Source organism: Chamaea fasciata, unplaced genomic scaffold (assembly GCF_029207755.1).
Source record: "Chamaea fasciata isolate MVZ Bird 193981 ecotype frontalis unplaced genomic scaffold, bChaFas1.0.hap1 SCAF_1, whole genome shotgun sequence".
Classification (NCBI taxonomy): domain Eukaryota; kingdom Metazoa; phylum Chordata; class Aves; order Passeriformes; family Sylviidae; genus Chamaea; species Chamaea fasciata.
Window position 1 is genome coordinate 4675664 of NW_027094086.1, and position 15121 is coordinate 4690784.

Consider the following 15121-nt stretch of genomic DNA (forward strand, 5'->3'; position numbering starts at 1 on the left):
TTTAAAAATATTTTGTGACAGTGTTTTAGAGGTATCTCTTTGTATCCTTATCTTACGGAGGTGAAGAAAAATAATTCACAAACATTAGTGGGGTTTAAAGAAAAATAGCATTGAGTTGATTATGTAATTTTCCAGGATTGCAAAATTCTGAATGATTGCTGAGTGCAGTTTTGCCTAAAGTGACAAACTGAAGTTTAAGGCATAATCCCCCTAATATTTGTACTGCAGAGAGAGTGCCATGTGTTTAAACTTATTTTGAATAAAAGGAAGCTGCAGTGTTTGCTTCTATTAGAATTATTTGGAATTACAAGTACCAGATACTTGTAATAATGACTTCCTTTTTATAGTAAACTCACAGTCTTTCTGGATTAATTACTCTACTCTGTATTTTTTCGTTTGTCTGTTATGTTTACACTGATTAAATTACCGTGACAAAACAAGATATTCCTGTATTAAAAACTCTCTTATTTGGATTTTTTCCCAGGATCCACTTGCAGGTATGCATTACTATTATAAGTAATCTTTCAGTACAGAAAAATATAACAAAATTACATGCAGAGCTTACTCAGGTTGAATAGGAATGATTTCTTTGTTACCTTGCAAATGCATTTAGACAAAAAATTATGGTAGTTGTTAGTAATGATTGAAAGATTTTGGTTTTGAAACCTCCCTAATGGAAAATATAAAGATAGTTGAAAAATATTTTAGGACTTAACTGCACAAGCCCCAAAGTGTTGCTACACTACACTTCAGTTTAGAGCTTGTTGAAAATGCTGATAGTGAAGGAAGAGCATACCCTGACATTATGAAAACACAGGTGCCAGAGAACTGAGACTTTGAGAAATGCCCATTGATAGCAAGTGAAATTTCCTAGTAGATATGTACACACAGACGTATATGCACACACATAGGTAAGATTTCCTTCATTTGCCCAGTGTCCAAAAAGCTCTGAAGCTGCACTTGCCTAGGAGCTTTTCCGATGAAATAACATAAACCCAAAGTATTCTGTGAGAGGTGAAGATAACATACTTGGTATGGACACTGAACAGCTGTGGGATTTGGGATTTGGATTTTGGTCTCTGTTTACCTGTATCCAACTCTTACGGGACCACAGATGAACAAAATCTTTGAACACCATTTTAACCTTACTATTACCTCCTGCTTCTCCCAAAGGTTGTGTAGCTGAAGCAATTCAACCTTCCCTCACTCAGTGATGATAAAGGAGTAGGATCCATTAAGGCTTTGTTGGAACTTTGGTGTCTGTGGGTGCTGTGTTCTCTGTGTCCTTTGAAAGTGTTGTAAGGGATGCTAAGTATATTGAAAATTTAGTTGCTACTTTATTTTTTAAATATTGCTTTTAACCTTACAAATGCTAAACCTTCCAAAGAGGAGGTAAGCGCCTGATGGGAAGAACAGGAAAGAGCTAGAAAAATCAATGGCAGCTATGACATGACTTTTAATCATAGGGTAGCTGTGGTACATTTTTCTTTTGAAGACCAACCACATTTACAATGATGACCAAAATGCTTTTGTCTCTTAAAAGTAATGTCTTTAGTTGGGCAATTTTTACTTTCATGTCTTCTCATTTGCTGCTGGAATTGCAGAAGGGATAAATTACTGATGTTTCTGATGATACGCGTTTATCCAATTGGAAAGTAACCCAAGTTATCAATCTGAATTGCTGACCTGTGTTGATGGTGTGCTGTCTCACAGAGAAAAATGTTGGGTGTTTTTCCAGATGAAAGGAAGCAAAACCATGACTGGCTGTACAGGATCAGCCAATATCCTGACTGTGACAGTGCCTAAGACCAGATTCCAGTGAGGCAATACAGGAAAAAATTGTGCACACACTTCTGTTTTCCTCTAGGCTTTTGGCCTCCAGCTGTTGTTAGCTTAGGAGCTTCCAGGGCTGAATATGGTTTCTCTGGTTCTAGGCACTTTTACTCATCCTTAGTGGGTTTCTCCTTCCTAAAATTCTTCATTCTTCCTGTCAGCACTTTACAACATGCCAGGGCAAGAAGAGTCACAGCTAAATTGCTTTCTAGCAGCTTTGCACTTAGTGGTGTCCTTGTGCTCCCAGGTTTTTTTATTGCATGAGAGAGGTAATGGGACATCTTCTAAACGTGGTTCTTGCAGTGATTTGATGCTTTTTGCCAGGGTATTGTCACAACAGCCAATACCCTGGCAAAATACAATCATACAATGAAGATTTTTAACTGTTGAAGGCTTAGTTTTCCCTGTAATGGGAACTGTTCCACATGTCAGCCTTGTCCCTTTTGAACTCTCTGTTCTGTCTGTTTGAGGAAGGCTGTACGCACTGTTTGAAAGGTGATCTATGTGTTCATGTAATGACCTAATGGTGCTCTTTATTTTGTTTTATATTACTCTCCTTACAATCATGGGGTAATGCACAATTTATCATTTGCTTTTTTTGACTGTTGCTGAACATTGATTTGGGAGATTCCTGAATGTGTGAACCACAACTCCATGATCTTGCTTCTCAACATAAATGATATGCTGAGAGCCTCTTACTGCGTGTATAAATTTAGGATTGTTTTCCTCCATTTATTTATGCTGAATTTTGACGTCTTATTGGGTGTTGGTCTTTTCTCCCAGTTAACAAAAGACAGGATGAGAGGAAAGGGGCACAAGTTGCACCAGGGGATGTTTAGATTGGATGTTAGGAAACATTTCCTCACTGAAATGGTTGGGAAACATTGGAACAGGCTTCCCAGGGTGGTGGTGGAATCACCAGCCCTGAAAGCATTCTGAAAAATGCGTGAATGTGGCACCTGGGGACATGGTTTAGTGGTGAACATGATGGTGGTGCTGGGCTGAGAGTTGAACAATGATGATCTTGGAGGTTTTTTTCAACCTTAACAATTCAGTGATTCCATGTCTTAAAGCCAGTTGACCAAGATGTGGAGAATCCATGCAGGGATATCCATGTTTGCTACAAATCTTAGTGAAATTTTGGCTCTCTTGTCCCTCAGCTGGACGGTTCAGGCTTCCTCCTCTGGCTGGGAATGTCAGCATTAATTTGTTTCTCAAGTTGTTACGCTGGGTGAGGCAGGGGGAAGTGCTCGATCTGCTTGGTTCAGCCAGTTGCAAGGAGCTGAAGCAGTGAGATCTCTGTCACCTGTTAAGGTGACTGAAAAGGTCAACAGGATATTCACATTATGAGCATAATGAATTCCCCTTTCCAGCTATTATACTGCAATTTCTGAAATTCAGCATTTCCCTGACACTAAATGGGGTAAGAACAATAGCTGCTCTTTCTGAATTGTATTGCACACGGTGGTTTGTTTGAGGCTTTTAAAAAAGCTCCTGTTACATGGGGACAGTGTTTTGGAAAGTTAATGAATTAATTTACAATAAGTACTTCATTATGTAGAATGTTAATGTTCATTTATTCCCTGTATAGGGAACCTAAAGACAAGTGTGAGAATATTTAAATTCATAAACTCATCAAAGGAACTAATTAATTACATGTTGAGAGAGAAGCAAATCTGTGCCTTAAGTGTCTCCTCCCCTTCTCTAGGGGGAAAAGGTTGCAGAGAAATAATAGCATATTTCTAGAAGCACTAATCTTAAATATTTTTAACATTAGTATGCAAGACCAGTGTATTTTTCATACTCCCTTTGTTGTTTTTCTGCTTTATTGGTCAGATTTTATCTACTTCAAAATGCCCCTGCACTTACATAATGTATAGACAAAGCATTTTTGTTGGATTGGTACCTGGTTTGGAATTTAAATGTTCTCTTGTCAGTTCTTTCAAGAAACTAAGTAGTCTGAAGGACTCTCTTAGGATAATGGTATCACTGATGATGATGATGATGGGGTCCTCAGAGATGTTTCAGTATTATCATTTCTGTGTTACTGTGCTTGGTAGCCTTTATGACATTTAATAATTCTGAGTATTCTTTCGAAGTGACTTCATTTCTAAGAAGGTTTTTTTTTTTTTTTTTTGTCTCTGCAGTTTGAAGATGTCAATCCTGTTAAAATGAGTAAATGAATTTTTTCCTTTTGTTCTATTTTTTTTTTAATACAAATACTTCTGTGTCCTCCATAAATTCATCACTGTGTACCTTTAAGAAATATTCCTAATTTTTTTGAGAACCACAGAATTCTTCTTGAATTCCAGCTTTGGTACTTATGGAAGATAAGGTGCTCTTTTCTCTTCCCACTGCACTTTAAACCAGATAAATCGTCTTGTCTCCTGATTTAGCTAGTATAGAGTGGGATTTTTTTAACAGTGTATAAATGCCATAGTACTTCAGCCTATACCAGTTGTACCAGGCACTATCCAAATACACAGAGAGCTGGTGTTTCAGACCCCAAATCTTTACAATGTAAATAGCTAAGACAGACATGAGGCAAATAATAATAAATTGATTATTGGCACATACAGGTCAATAAACCTGCCATCCTGTAATGCTGTTCCTTTGCTGAGGCACTTTATTTTAGCATCTAGTGTAATCTGCATACATAATCTCTAGTGTTTATTATGAACTTCTTTACACTTCATTTGTTCTCTTTCATTGCATTCACTCTATTGTAAATTTACCTTCGAATTTTAGTTCAGTTCAACAACCTCAGGACATAAATCCTTACAGTGCATTTGTTGTTGTTAATTATTGTCTTCAAGGGTAGTGGGGTTTCAAAGAAGAGCTCAAGTCTGGTACATGTTGGCTGTGCCCTGCTCCTGGGAGCCAGAGAGCTGCTGCATTCCCAGGAACTTTGCCTGGAGTGCTGCTGCCTGGGGTCCCTCCTATGATAATCCTGAACAGACTGTTGAGAGAGGGAAGGAGCTGCATCTCAGTGCCCAAGTGAAGTGTGAAGGGTGGATTATATTGCCTCAAACTCTGTATTCTGGGGTTAGTCTGCTCTTTGTTGCTGCACACAGCAAGTTTCTAGAATTCTGCACACTTCATGAGAATACAGTTTTCTATTTCTAGGGGGAAAAAGGGATTCAAGTTCAGCAAGTATAGTCTGTCTCCCGTCTCAAGTTTGTGGGGTTTTTTTTTTCTTTTTTTTTTTTTCCCCCACATGTTTAAAGTACTTTAAAGTTGTTATTGTGTTCTTACGAGATGTTGCATACCGAGAGGTTTTTGTTTTCAAATTTCACTCGGCAAGAATAGACAGAATAAACAAGTGGCTTGAGGTGGCATTTCATTTTCGTATGTTATGATCAAGCAGTGTAGTTCCCAAAAACTCCATGATTCTGTGACACAGCATCATAGAATGGTTTGGATTGGAAGGGACCTTAAAGATCATCTTGTTCCACCTCCCTGCCGTGGGCAGGGACACCTTCCACTATCCCAGGTGGCTTAAAGCCCCATCCAACCTGGCTTTGAACACTTCCAGGAAAGGGGCAGCCACAGGTTCTCTGGGCAACCTGTGCTAGTGCCTCACCACCCTCTGGATAAAGCATTTCTCCTTGTCAGTTTGATGCCACCCCTCCTTATCCTGTCACTCCATGGCTTTGCAAAAAGTCCCTATCCAGTCATCTTGGAACCCTTTTAGGCCCTGGAAGGGGCTCTAAGTTTTCTCCAGAGCCTTCTCTTCTCCAAGCTGCAAAGCTCCAGCTCTCCCAGCCTGTCTCTAGAGCAGAGATGTCCCAGCCCTTTGATCATCTTTGACGCATCCTTTGAAATTGGTCCAGGAGCTCCACGTCCTTTTGACGTTGGGAGCCCCTGAGCTGGACAAAATACTCCATGGAGGATCTCCCCAGAGCAGAGCAGAGGAGCAGAACCTCCCCAGAAACATCCCTGGGCTGCAGGAGGGGATCCTGCTCCAGGCTGGCAGCCTCTCCTGCCCTCCCTGGAATGGGATGCCCAGGGTGGTGGTGGAGTCTCCATCCCTGGTGGTGTTTCAGGAAAGACGGGACATGGCACTCGGGGCTCTGGTCTGATTGATATGGTGATGTTTGGCCATAGGTTGGACTCGATGATGTCTGAGGCCTTTTCCAACCTAAATGATTCTGGAATTCCTCCTCCTCCTGCCCCTCTCAGGGTCCCTGTGCTGCTGTTAAGGAAGCTGCAGGAAGCAGGTCTGCACTGCTGTTGGACTGTATGAAATTCTCCTGGAAAGAAGCAGCACCTCAGCCTAAAACATTGCACTGTTTCCATCTTGTGTGACATCGAATTGCCTGGACTCTGCCTCAGAATCCAAACCTCTCTTGTGTCCTGTGTCAGTGGAACAGTTTTTAAGTTTTTCCTTGCTGTGGAGTTTGAGACCTCTGTAGCTGTGATTTACCTGTTGAAAAGTGGTTCCATTTCTGTCCTCTGGATCAGGCCAGTGATCCTTGCACAGCGTTACATGGGACAGGAACTGTCCCATGCCACCTCTTCCTTCTGTGCTCAGTTACCACATCATAAATCTATGGACTTAACTCCCTGAATGCACTTTCCTTCATTCAAGTAAGAAATTTTGTGGGATTCTTCTGTGCAGTGTGCTGGGAAAGTGGCTAATGAAGTTAAATTGACAATTTACTTAACATTTGGTAGGAGAGAGGAAATGCTGGTGAGAGATTTCGCTCTGTTGTGACAGCAGTGACTGGGATGTTGGAAAGACAAGCTGTTTTTTTGCAGTTACCATGGAAAAAGTGTTGGTCATATGCTGTTACCATGGAAATATTCAGTGTGGATTGTTGAAATTAGGAAAATTTCTGGACAGAGTAGAAAGACAATTATTCTTTTTATAGTACAAGGCTGCTCAGGATGTTTGACAGTAGGGATTGACAAAAGAAAACTGTGGAGGATTTAGCATCTTCCTATTTCTAAACTTCATGAGAGAAAATAAAATATATGAAATCTCAAAAAATATAAGTATCGATAATGTAAAACTTCTGGAGAACTGCTTCATTGATGCTCACTGTTTTCTTCTGGCATTATTAAGCTCTGCAGCCTACCAGGGTTTTTAACACGATTTCCCCCATTCTGAGTTTTTAATCCATTGCAGAGGATCTGGGCAAGGTCTTTTCCCCCACCGCTGCCTGATCAAAGAACTGAAAAAACAAAATAGTTTTAAAAAAATGGTTTGTGGTAGAAAATGTATTTTTTTGTGCTCTGGCAGAGAAGTTGCCTTGAGCAGTCCAGGCTGTGAACGGCTGAGTCATTTGCAGCATAACAAAGTGCCTGGCACTGGCTCTGTGAGTGCCACAGACTTGAAACAGAAAATTCAACCACTACCAAGTTACCTTGGACTTCCCTTTCATCCTGATGTCTCCTTTGCTAGGAAACCTGCTTTTTCAGATACAGATTAGAGTTAAAATTTCTTCTTTCCAGAGAAAATGTTTAAACTATTGTCTTTTCTTCCCTCCCCCCCACCCCCCCACCTTAGGAAATAAAAATAAAATGGGATTTTAAAGGATAAAATAGATAAAATAATTAAGAAAGGCATTAGTTGTATCTCTGTGATGTTGTTTTAGGTATTATCTACCCTTCTCTCAAAGAAATAAAGCTCATGCCATATAAAAAGTGGAAAATCTGAGTAATGCCATGCAGGTTTTCATACTTGGTTCTTTTAATGTTTTAATTTGCAATTTTATGCACCAGTCAGTGTCAGTTTTTGTTCCAAATATAGAACTAGAGAAAATAATTCATCAGTTGGAGAAGAATATTTTTCCTCAATTAAAACTTCTAATTTTCATTTTGAAAGAGTGGCTTTCAAAGCCTGTGATCAAATGTAGTTCTGTATTTATTTCTGTATTTTGTCTCATTCACAGTCCTGCTGCATTGCATGGGCAAGGTGCTCTCACCTCCTGTCCTGCTCTTCCCCAGGAACTGATAGAACAGAATATTTATTCAGTGCTGAGGTACATTTTAGAATTATTTAGTGAAGGAAATTGCAAGTAAGGGAATAAGAGAATATTCCCTTTGTTTTCTCATTTGGGTACTTGTGAAGTTTGATGAAGCAAAATCCCTTTCATGGTCCATCTTGTTCTTATGGTTTCTTCTTTTGAGGAACGTATCCTCAACACCTCCAGATTTTATAGGAGCAATTTAGGACATATGTTTGGATTTTATGTAACAATTTGGTGTTTCCTGTGTGTTCAGCTGTATGTCTCTGCTGCTGTACATGAGATTTTGCTTGTATTTAGTTGGTGTTTGTGGATTACAGTTGCTCTGCACGGCATCAAGGGAGAAAATCTTTCTCTTCTTTGGATGTAAATCTAAATAATAACAAATAGTGAATCTAGTTTTAATGTTTGTTAAGGCTTTGTTATTTTAATTCTCTTGTTCTTTTAAGTCTTTTGATTCAGCAGTAATTTTCACACATTTTAAGTTTATGCTTAGAGTGTAGCCCTGGTTGGGTTGAGAACCCCAAATATGCTGCATTGCATTTATTTACCTTCAAGCTGCACCTTGTTGGCAGTGACAGACACTGTTGTTGTGTTGTATCTTGTTGTCATCCTATTTGTGCCAGTACCCAGACTGGGAGTAAACACCAGACTGAGAACATTCCTCTCAGGGTATTTCTTAAGCTTTTTTGTTGAATCTTACAATGGAAACCTTAAGTTTCCATTCTGCCTCCTTCATAAGTGAGAATAAAACTATTTTATCTATTTTTGCATCAGCAGGTGTAGAAAACATGACATCTAAATTTTCTGTCATCTTCCACAATATGTACTTGAAAAATAAATCCTCTTACCAGAAATTAATTTAAAGATCTTAAGGAGCTGATACAGTCACACTGTCATGGAAAAGCACGACATTTGATTTTTATTTTAATAATGTAAATTTTAAAACTAATTTTATATTATTAACTCTGACATCTCTGTTGTGATATTTCAAATGCAGTTGCCGTCCTCCCCGTGATACTCACTGAGTTTCTGGTGTGTTCAAGTTTGATTTTTTTTGGTGTCCTGTGAGAAACAGCCAAATAATCTTTGTCTTTGTTTTGTCTTTTTGTGTAAAAGGTTAATATCACTTTTTGTGTCTTTTCTCTCCCTTTGATAAATTAATTGGAACAAAAGATAGTATTAGACGAGCAAAAGTAATTCCATTTGTTCTGTTTCCCAGATGGAATCAGTGTCAGTGGACTCCCACTTTCCAGTCCTTTCCGGCAGGTTGTCAAACCAAGAGCGGAGACCAAACCTCTTAATCCCCAAGAAAGCAGCAAAGTTGGTGATTTCAGTCACGTCAAGGTAAGGGAATGACATCAAAGTAAGTGAAATCTGTGGGTTTTTTTGTTGTACTGTGCTGTGGTTTGTTGTGTGATTAAAAAAAAAAAAGGTTTCCTTGTCTCATAAATATTTCCGTTTGGTTTCCTTTAGCACAACTTGATGTTCTGTGTTTGGATTGTTATATTAAAGCCAACAAACAAAAAAGGTGAAGAAAGATCAGGCTAAGAGTGGAAATTGCAGAGTTGGCTGTCCCTGTGGTGTACTGGGGGAGCTGTCAGCTCACCTCACAGTGCTTTCTCCTGCTATTTACTCTGTAGGAAAGTGCTTCTCTATGAATTCTTGACTTTCCTGCAGTGAGTTTTTTTAGTGGTGTTCATACAAGTAATAAAACAGAATAGTTGAGAGAGTCAAAGGAAAAGTAAATAAAATTTGCAGGGTAGAAGAATAGTTGTGTAGGTGGAAGAACAGTTGTGTAGGTGGAAACTGCACTGTTCTTACCAAAAATGTGCCCTGGCCTAAGCTGTTCTTTGCTTTTCTGTGGCAGGTCTTACCTGTTGAAGGTGTAAAGTTGTTGTTTCGAGCATGAAATAAGTTTAGCTTCATAGTGGCCAGATTTGAAGAAGATATGATTTGAGATGAAAATAAGAAAGATTGCAAATAATGGACTGCAGCACTTCATTGGTCTCTTCCTAACTTTTGGTGAATGTTGTGTTGTGTGCAGTATTTGATATATTCCCTGCACAGATCCATGTTCTGCATCAGCTCATCCTGTCAGGAATTAAAGTGAGTGTTGTACATGGCAGTATTTGGCTTTGCATGTATTTGGCTGAGAAGCAAACACAGGCTCTGCTTTTCTCAATGACTTGCTTTGCCTGTGAATTGGCTTTCTTCACATTGTGAATATTCACAATTCTATCTGAGCAGTAAACTGTTAATTTATAAGTGTGTTTCTTTTTAACCATTATCACTGCTAATTCATCATCAATTGATTCTGCAGCACAAAATACATGACTTCAGCATAGGAAAGGTGTTAGCAAAATTACTAAAGCCTTTGTGTTTTATGACATAGCAAAGTGTTTCCTAATTGTTTATAAATATAAATCGGCATGATTGAGGAAATAATTTGCTGTTTAAGTGAATAAAATGTCCAGCATTAGTTTTTAAGTTCAGGGCTTGTGTAGAATGTCTGATTCTACATGCTTCTCAGTCACAGTGGCAAAGGGAGTGTTACTTCAAGATTGGACTAAAAAAATCTAGAAATGTAGAACTTTGCACCATGTGCATGAAGAAAAAAACATTTTGATGCACTTTTTGCTTGTCAATCAGTTGTCCTGGCAACCAAGAAGTTGCAGGTTCCCAATGATCTGTGTGATAGTACCAGAAGGATGTTGGAGGGCTGCAAAGTAGAAACTTGATTTTTAGCATGTATAGCAAAACAGTATGGTGGGAAGGCACGTGCTGGATCCCCTTGTCAGGTTTATGGCATGAATTTTAATTTAATTGGTATTTTGTGATGGAAGAACCATTCAGATGATCAAAATATGTTGAATAGAGAATACACATTCCAACAGCATCAAAGGGCTCTTTGCTGAGTAAATGTCTGTGTGTCCTGAGCCCGATTAGCATCAGTGCTGTACAGCACCTGTAGCGTGCCTGGAGTTTGTCTCAACAAACTATTATAAACCAATAATTGGATCTGCTTGGATTAGAAATTCCTGTGCAGCTCAAAACTATTTAGAACTTTGTTAGAAATGTTTTTTGATTCACTGTCCACATAATAAAGTCTGTATGTACATGGACAGACAGTAGGTAGCAAGTAGATGACCAGAAAAAACGACCCATTATAACTGAGGAGATGTATTTGCTTCTTTAGGCAGTCATTCTGTGAAAATGTGGATTTCTGCTTGTGACTTCTGTTTTAGCACTGCTCTTTAGCAGGAAGCGGCATAGGAACCACCAGTAGCTTAAAATGAAAGCTAGAAAAATTCCAAACAATAGAATCTTTGAGTTACTGTAAAGAATCCAGTCAATTAAGCATTTAAAGATAAAATTAAAATGTGCTGTGGTCCGGTTTTCTTGGCTGAGTTTTGAGGAATTGACTGTAGTTTTGGATTTGAGTCTTTTTGTTTTAGGCTGGGTGGCTTTGGGTATGTGAATCACATTCATTGTCAAATGCTTTTGCTCAGACATCGCTGTCTGAAATGAAACAAGCTGGGATCCGCACATGAGAGATGATCCAAGGTTCCCTTTGATACTGAGTCGCAAAATATTTGATATGTATGAACCTTTTTGAGTTCCCTAGAACCTCCTTAAAAGATCCTTGAGTTTCTCCCCGTGGCAGCAGAACAAATCTGGGTTTGTGGGCTGTTTGTTTGTCCCTCACGGTGCAGTTTGGGTTACATTTGGTTTATTGTTGTGTCAATTAGAGTAGTTTGACAAGGACTAATGTAAGAAGCAAGTGGGCGTTTTTAAGTTAAGAAACAAGATGGATCTTAAACAATTTGTATGTGTGGTGAAAACACTCTGCTGTCACTTATTCATGATTTAACAATAGGTGTCTGGTGTGAATATTCAGGGGTAGTGGTTATTTTTCAATCCTGCATGCTGTGCATAAGCTCATCTTCAAATAAAAGTGAATTTCTGCAAATGAAAGTGAATGTAAATCAATGCTTCTCATGTTGCTGATTCTGAAATGTCCTTGTTCAGATATTTATAAGCCTCATACTTAAACCTTCCCTCCCTACTTGTTTGCCTTACAATTTTTGAGCAGTCTTGGATATTGCAGTCGAGCTTCTCTGCAATCTCTGTTTCCAATTTTGCTGCAGGCTGTCTCCTAATAAACCAGTCACTGGCTTCTGGAAATGACTGTTACAATGAGCTCATAAATTCAGTGTAAAAATTGCTTTATGACCTCATCATAAAGCTTGCTTTTACCCTCAAGCTGAATAGAATCTCATGCTGTAATATTATGTTCAGATACTCTTCTCTGCTGTTCAGTGCTGGGTTGTTGTGCTGAGCCTTGTCTAAACTCCTTGCTTGTTTCAGGGTGCATCTGCATGAAAGGATGAATTACCCTGCTTAGGGTAACTCATCCTTTCACCACTGCTGTGGTGATATTGGTGCGTGCATGTCAGTTTTGAGGCTGAATCTGTTACTTTTTGAGTAATGCTGCAGAGTGTTTAGATATTCAGCTACTCCATGTCTTAATGCAAAAGCTGCAGCGAGAAATGTAACCAGATGTCATAATCTCCCAGCAAACACAGTGTCAGTTTTAACCTAGGGAGTTCTGCACTGCTTTTCATGCTTGGATGCTGAAGTTTTGTGGTATAGTCTAGTTCTTGTCAGATGGAAGAAACACTCTGGCACTTCATTCCTTATTATGTATGGACTTGAGCTTTAGACATCAGTCCGACCCAAATGAAGAGTTGAAACGGAGAACTCTTAGCTGGATGATGAACTTTGGAAGCATATTGTGAGTTTTTAAAAACGTTGTTTTAAGCTGTTAAACACACCCAGTGCTTACCGGCCAGTTGTTTGGCAGATAGGGCTGATTTATAATTTATAAGGGATTTGGCTGACTTCTTTATTTGTTTTGAGACTTGTTTGTTCAGGAGAATTTCCCTCTGCATCCTGAGTGTGAGCTGTAATTCTGGAGATTCAGCTGCAGAAGCTGGAGAGGTTTAAGTACTCTCATAAAACTGCTCTGTTCCTGCACTCTCAGTAAATGGTAGGAAGTGCTAAAATACAGTATGTAGAGCTAATTTAATTTAACACACTTTCTTTAATGTATCTTTTCTGATTTACTCAGCAGTGAATTAAGATGAGATACAGGCCTTAACTGGATTTTTTTCTATTCAGTTCTCAGGCTTTACTCTTCTATGTGAAAGTGTGCGACTAATAGGGATAAACTTTATATTATTGATGCTTTAAGCTCTAACTCCTTTTATTCATAAGCCTTATATCTATTCTAAGTTTCAGCCCTTAACCAGAAGTGAGGGTTTTTAAAAATTATTTAAATGATTTTGGATGCTGCTGAAGTTAGAGGGAATGTTGTGTTTATGGAACACAACTGAAATTTAGATTCCTTTTCTTTGAAGAAATGTGAATATAGGAATGAGATCTTAGGCACAAATATATAGTCCAGTTTAGATGTTGTACTTCCCCACTGTCCTATTTTGGAATTCAGTACTGTGCTTGTAAATTCTGTGGCCCTGAGTTCTCCCTCAGTATTAAACATGTCAAGTCTTACATTTCTATCTCTTGCTTCCCTAATAACTTTCAAGATGGTAAAATATAAAAAATAATCAAAGCTCTTTAATTTCCAAATCTGATTTTTATCAAAATAATACATATCTTATTTTTTATAATTGACAATTTGTGAAATGAGTGCCAGAAGGCCACTCACATTTCCTGAAGCCTGCTCAGATTGGAGCCATGAGCCTCATCAACCTTTGCCAGGTGAGAAAGGAGTTTTTTTCTTGCCTTCCTGGCCAAGAATTGCATTTTTCTTTGAGATAAAGTGGATTATAGATATAGAGCTGTTCTGCAAAAACAAGGGAGAGATAGATTTTTGGCAGTTGGTACCTGTCTGGCAAAATTTGATTATGATCTGGATCTGGATGAAAGCTGGCAATTTTTGAGCACTCTGGGTCTAAATGCTTTTAACTTTCCTTGCCTGCCCAGTTCAGCATTGCTTTCTTTCCCTTGAGTTCTATAAATAGTTAAGTATTTCTGGTCACCACTCCTCTTCCTCTCTTCTTCTGTGAATTGTTCTCTCAAGAAAGGAAAAATCTGTTGTGCCCTAGAGAGGACTGTAATTCAGAACATAAAGAAAATACTTTACTAAAGCTATTCCCTAGAGCCAGAGGTGGAAAAAACCCTTCTAGCCCTGGGATTTGGATGAATTCAATTAATTCAGCTTGCCTGGAATTTTACTTTCAATATTATCCCAATAGCATCTGCATTTTCAATACAATATGTTTTAGAACTTGCTATTTTTCCCATCTTATTTGACATGAAAGAAGGATTAAAAATTTTATAGAGTACTAATAGAAAAAAATTGGATGGATTCACTGTCTGCCTGTTAACAGTGCTGTTTCTGTGGACTTCCTTCATTGCCTCTCAGAAAACAAGTGATGATATCCTGCTTATACCCAAACAAATCTCTCATCAGGAGTAGCTGCAGGTGCAATCTCCTGTATGAACCACACTTCATCTCTTTCTTGTCTAAGGATGAACAAAGAAAAATGAAAACTGACACCAAGACAATAAACAGAGCTTATGTGAACAGCTGGAGGTGGTCACATCCATAATGACATTGTAATAAGAAAGTTAAAAAATCTTAATACTGAGGTTGGCTTTTGTAGGAGGGTGTTGGCTTATAGAAAGTGAGGGGAGAAAAGGAGGGGAAGTTGACTGGGTTAGAATAATGGAGAAATAATAAAGATGGGCTCATGTGAAGATCTGCTGAACTGAAAACTTGAAGTGAAGGGAGAGAGGGTTGGAACAAACATCTGGAACAGGGTGGTGAAAGCCCAGTCAGCTCTGTAAGAAATGTTAAGAATAATTAGAGACTGAGATATTTGTGTGAATGCTTTGCTTGCATTGGGTGATAAATTTCCTCAAAATGTTCTTCTAGAGGTCAGAGAGCCCCTGCAGCCTGGAGCTGTCAGAATGTAACCTGCTGTGTGCCCCATGATCAGGGGTCACAAATTCAGAATCCTTTCGGGGTTTCACACATTAATTTGGCACTTGCAAGTTCTTGCATGTTTAGTTTTCCTCTTTTAATAAGAACAGAGGAGGTGGGTCAGACAGGGTTTGGATCAAAGACCACTCTTCATTTCAGGTGCCTTCTTTACTTGTTTCTTACCCTTGTGCATTTACAGTGCTCGTGTTGTAGGTCCAGACATTTGCTGCTGAAGTTGGTTTCGGCCTGGTGCTGCATTTTTACTTAAATATTGCTCATCCTGCATATGATAATGTTTTCTTTT

At 38.8% G+C, this 15121-nt stretch overlaps 1 protein-coding gene across 2 annotated transcripts in view; it reads left to right on the plus strand.

Moving 5' to 3' along the window:
• Window positions 1-15121, plus strand: part of TRAPPC9 (trafficking protein particle complex subunit 9) — a 443221-nt gene that overhangs the window by 70598 nt on the left and 357502 nt on the right. For both annotated transcript variants that reach the window (XM_066175518.1, XM_066175527.1), the window contains one exon: window positions 9028-9152. In XM_066175518.1, coding sequence (XP_066031615.1) covers window positions 9028-9152 — 125 coding nt within the window. The remainder of the gene's footprint in view (window positions 1-9027; window positions 9153-15121) is intronic.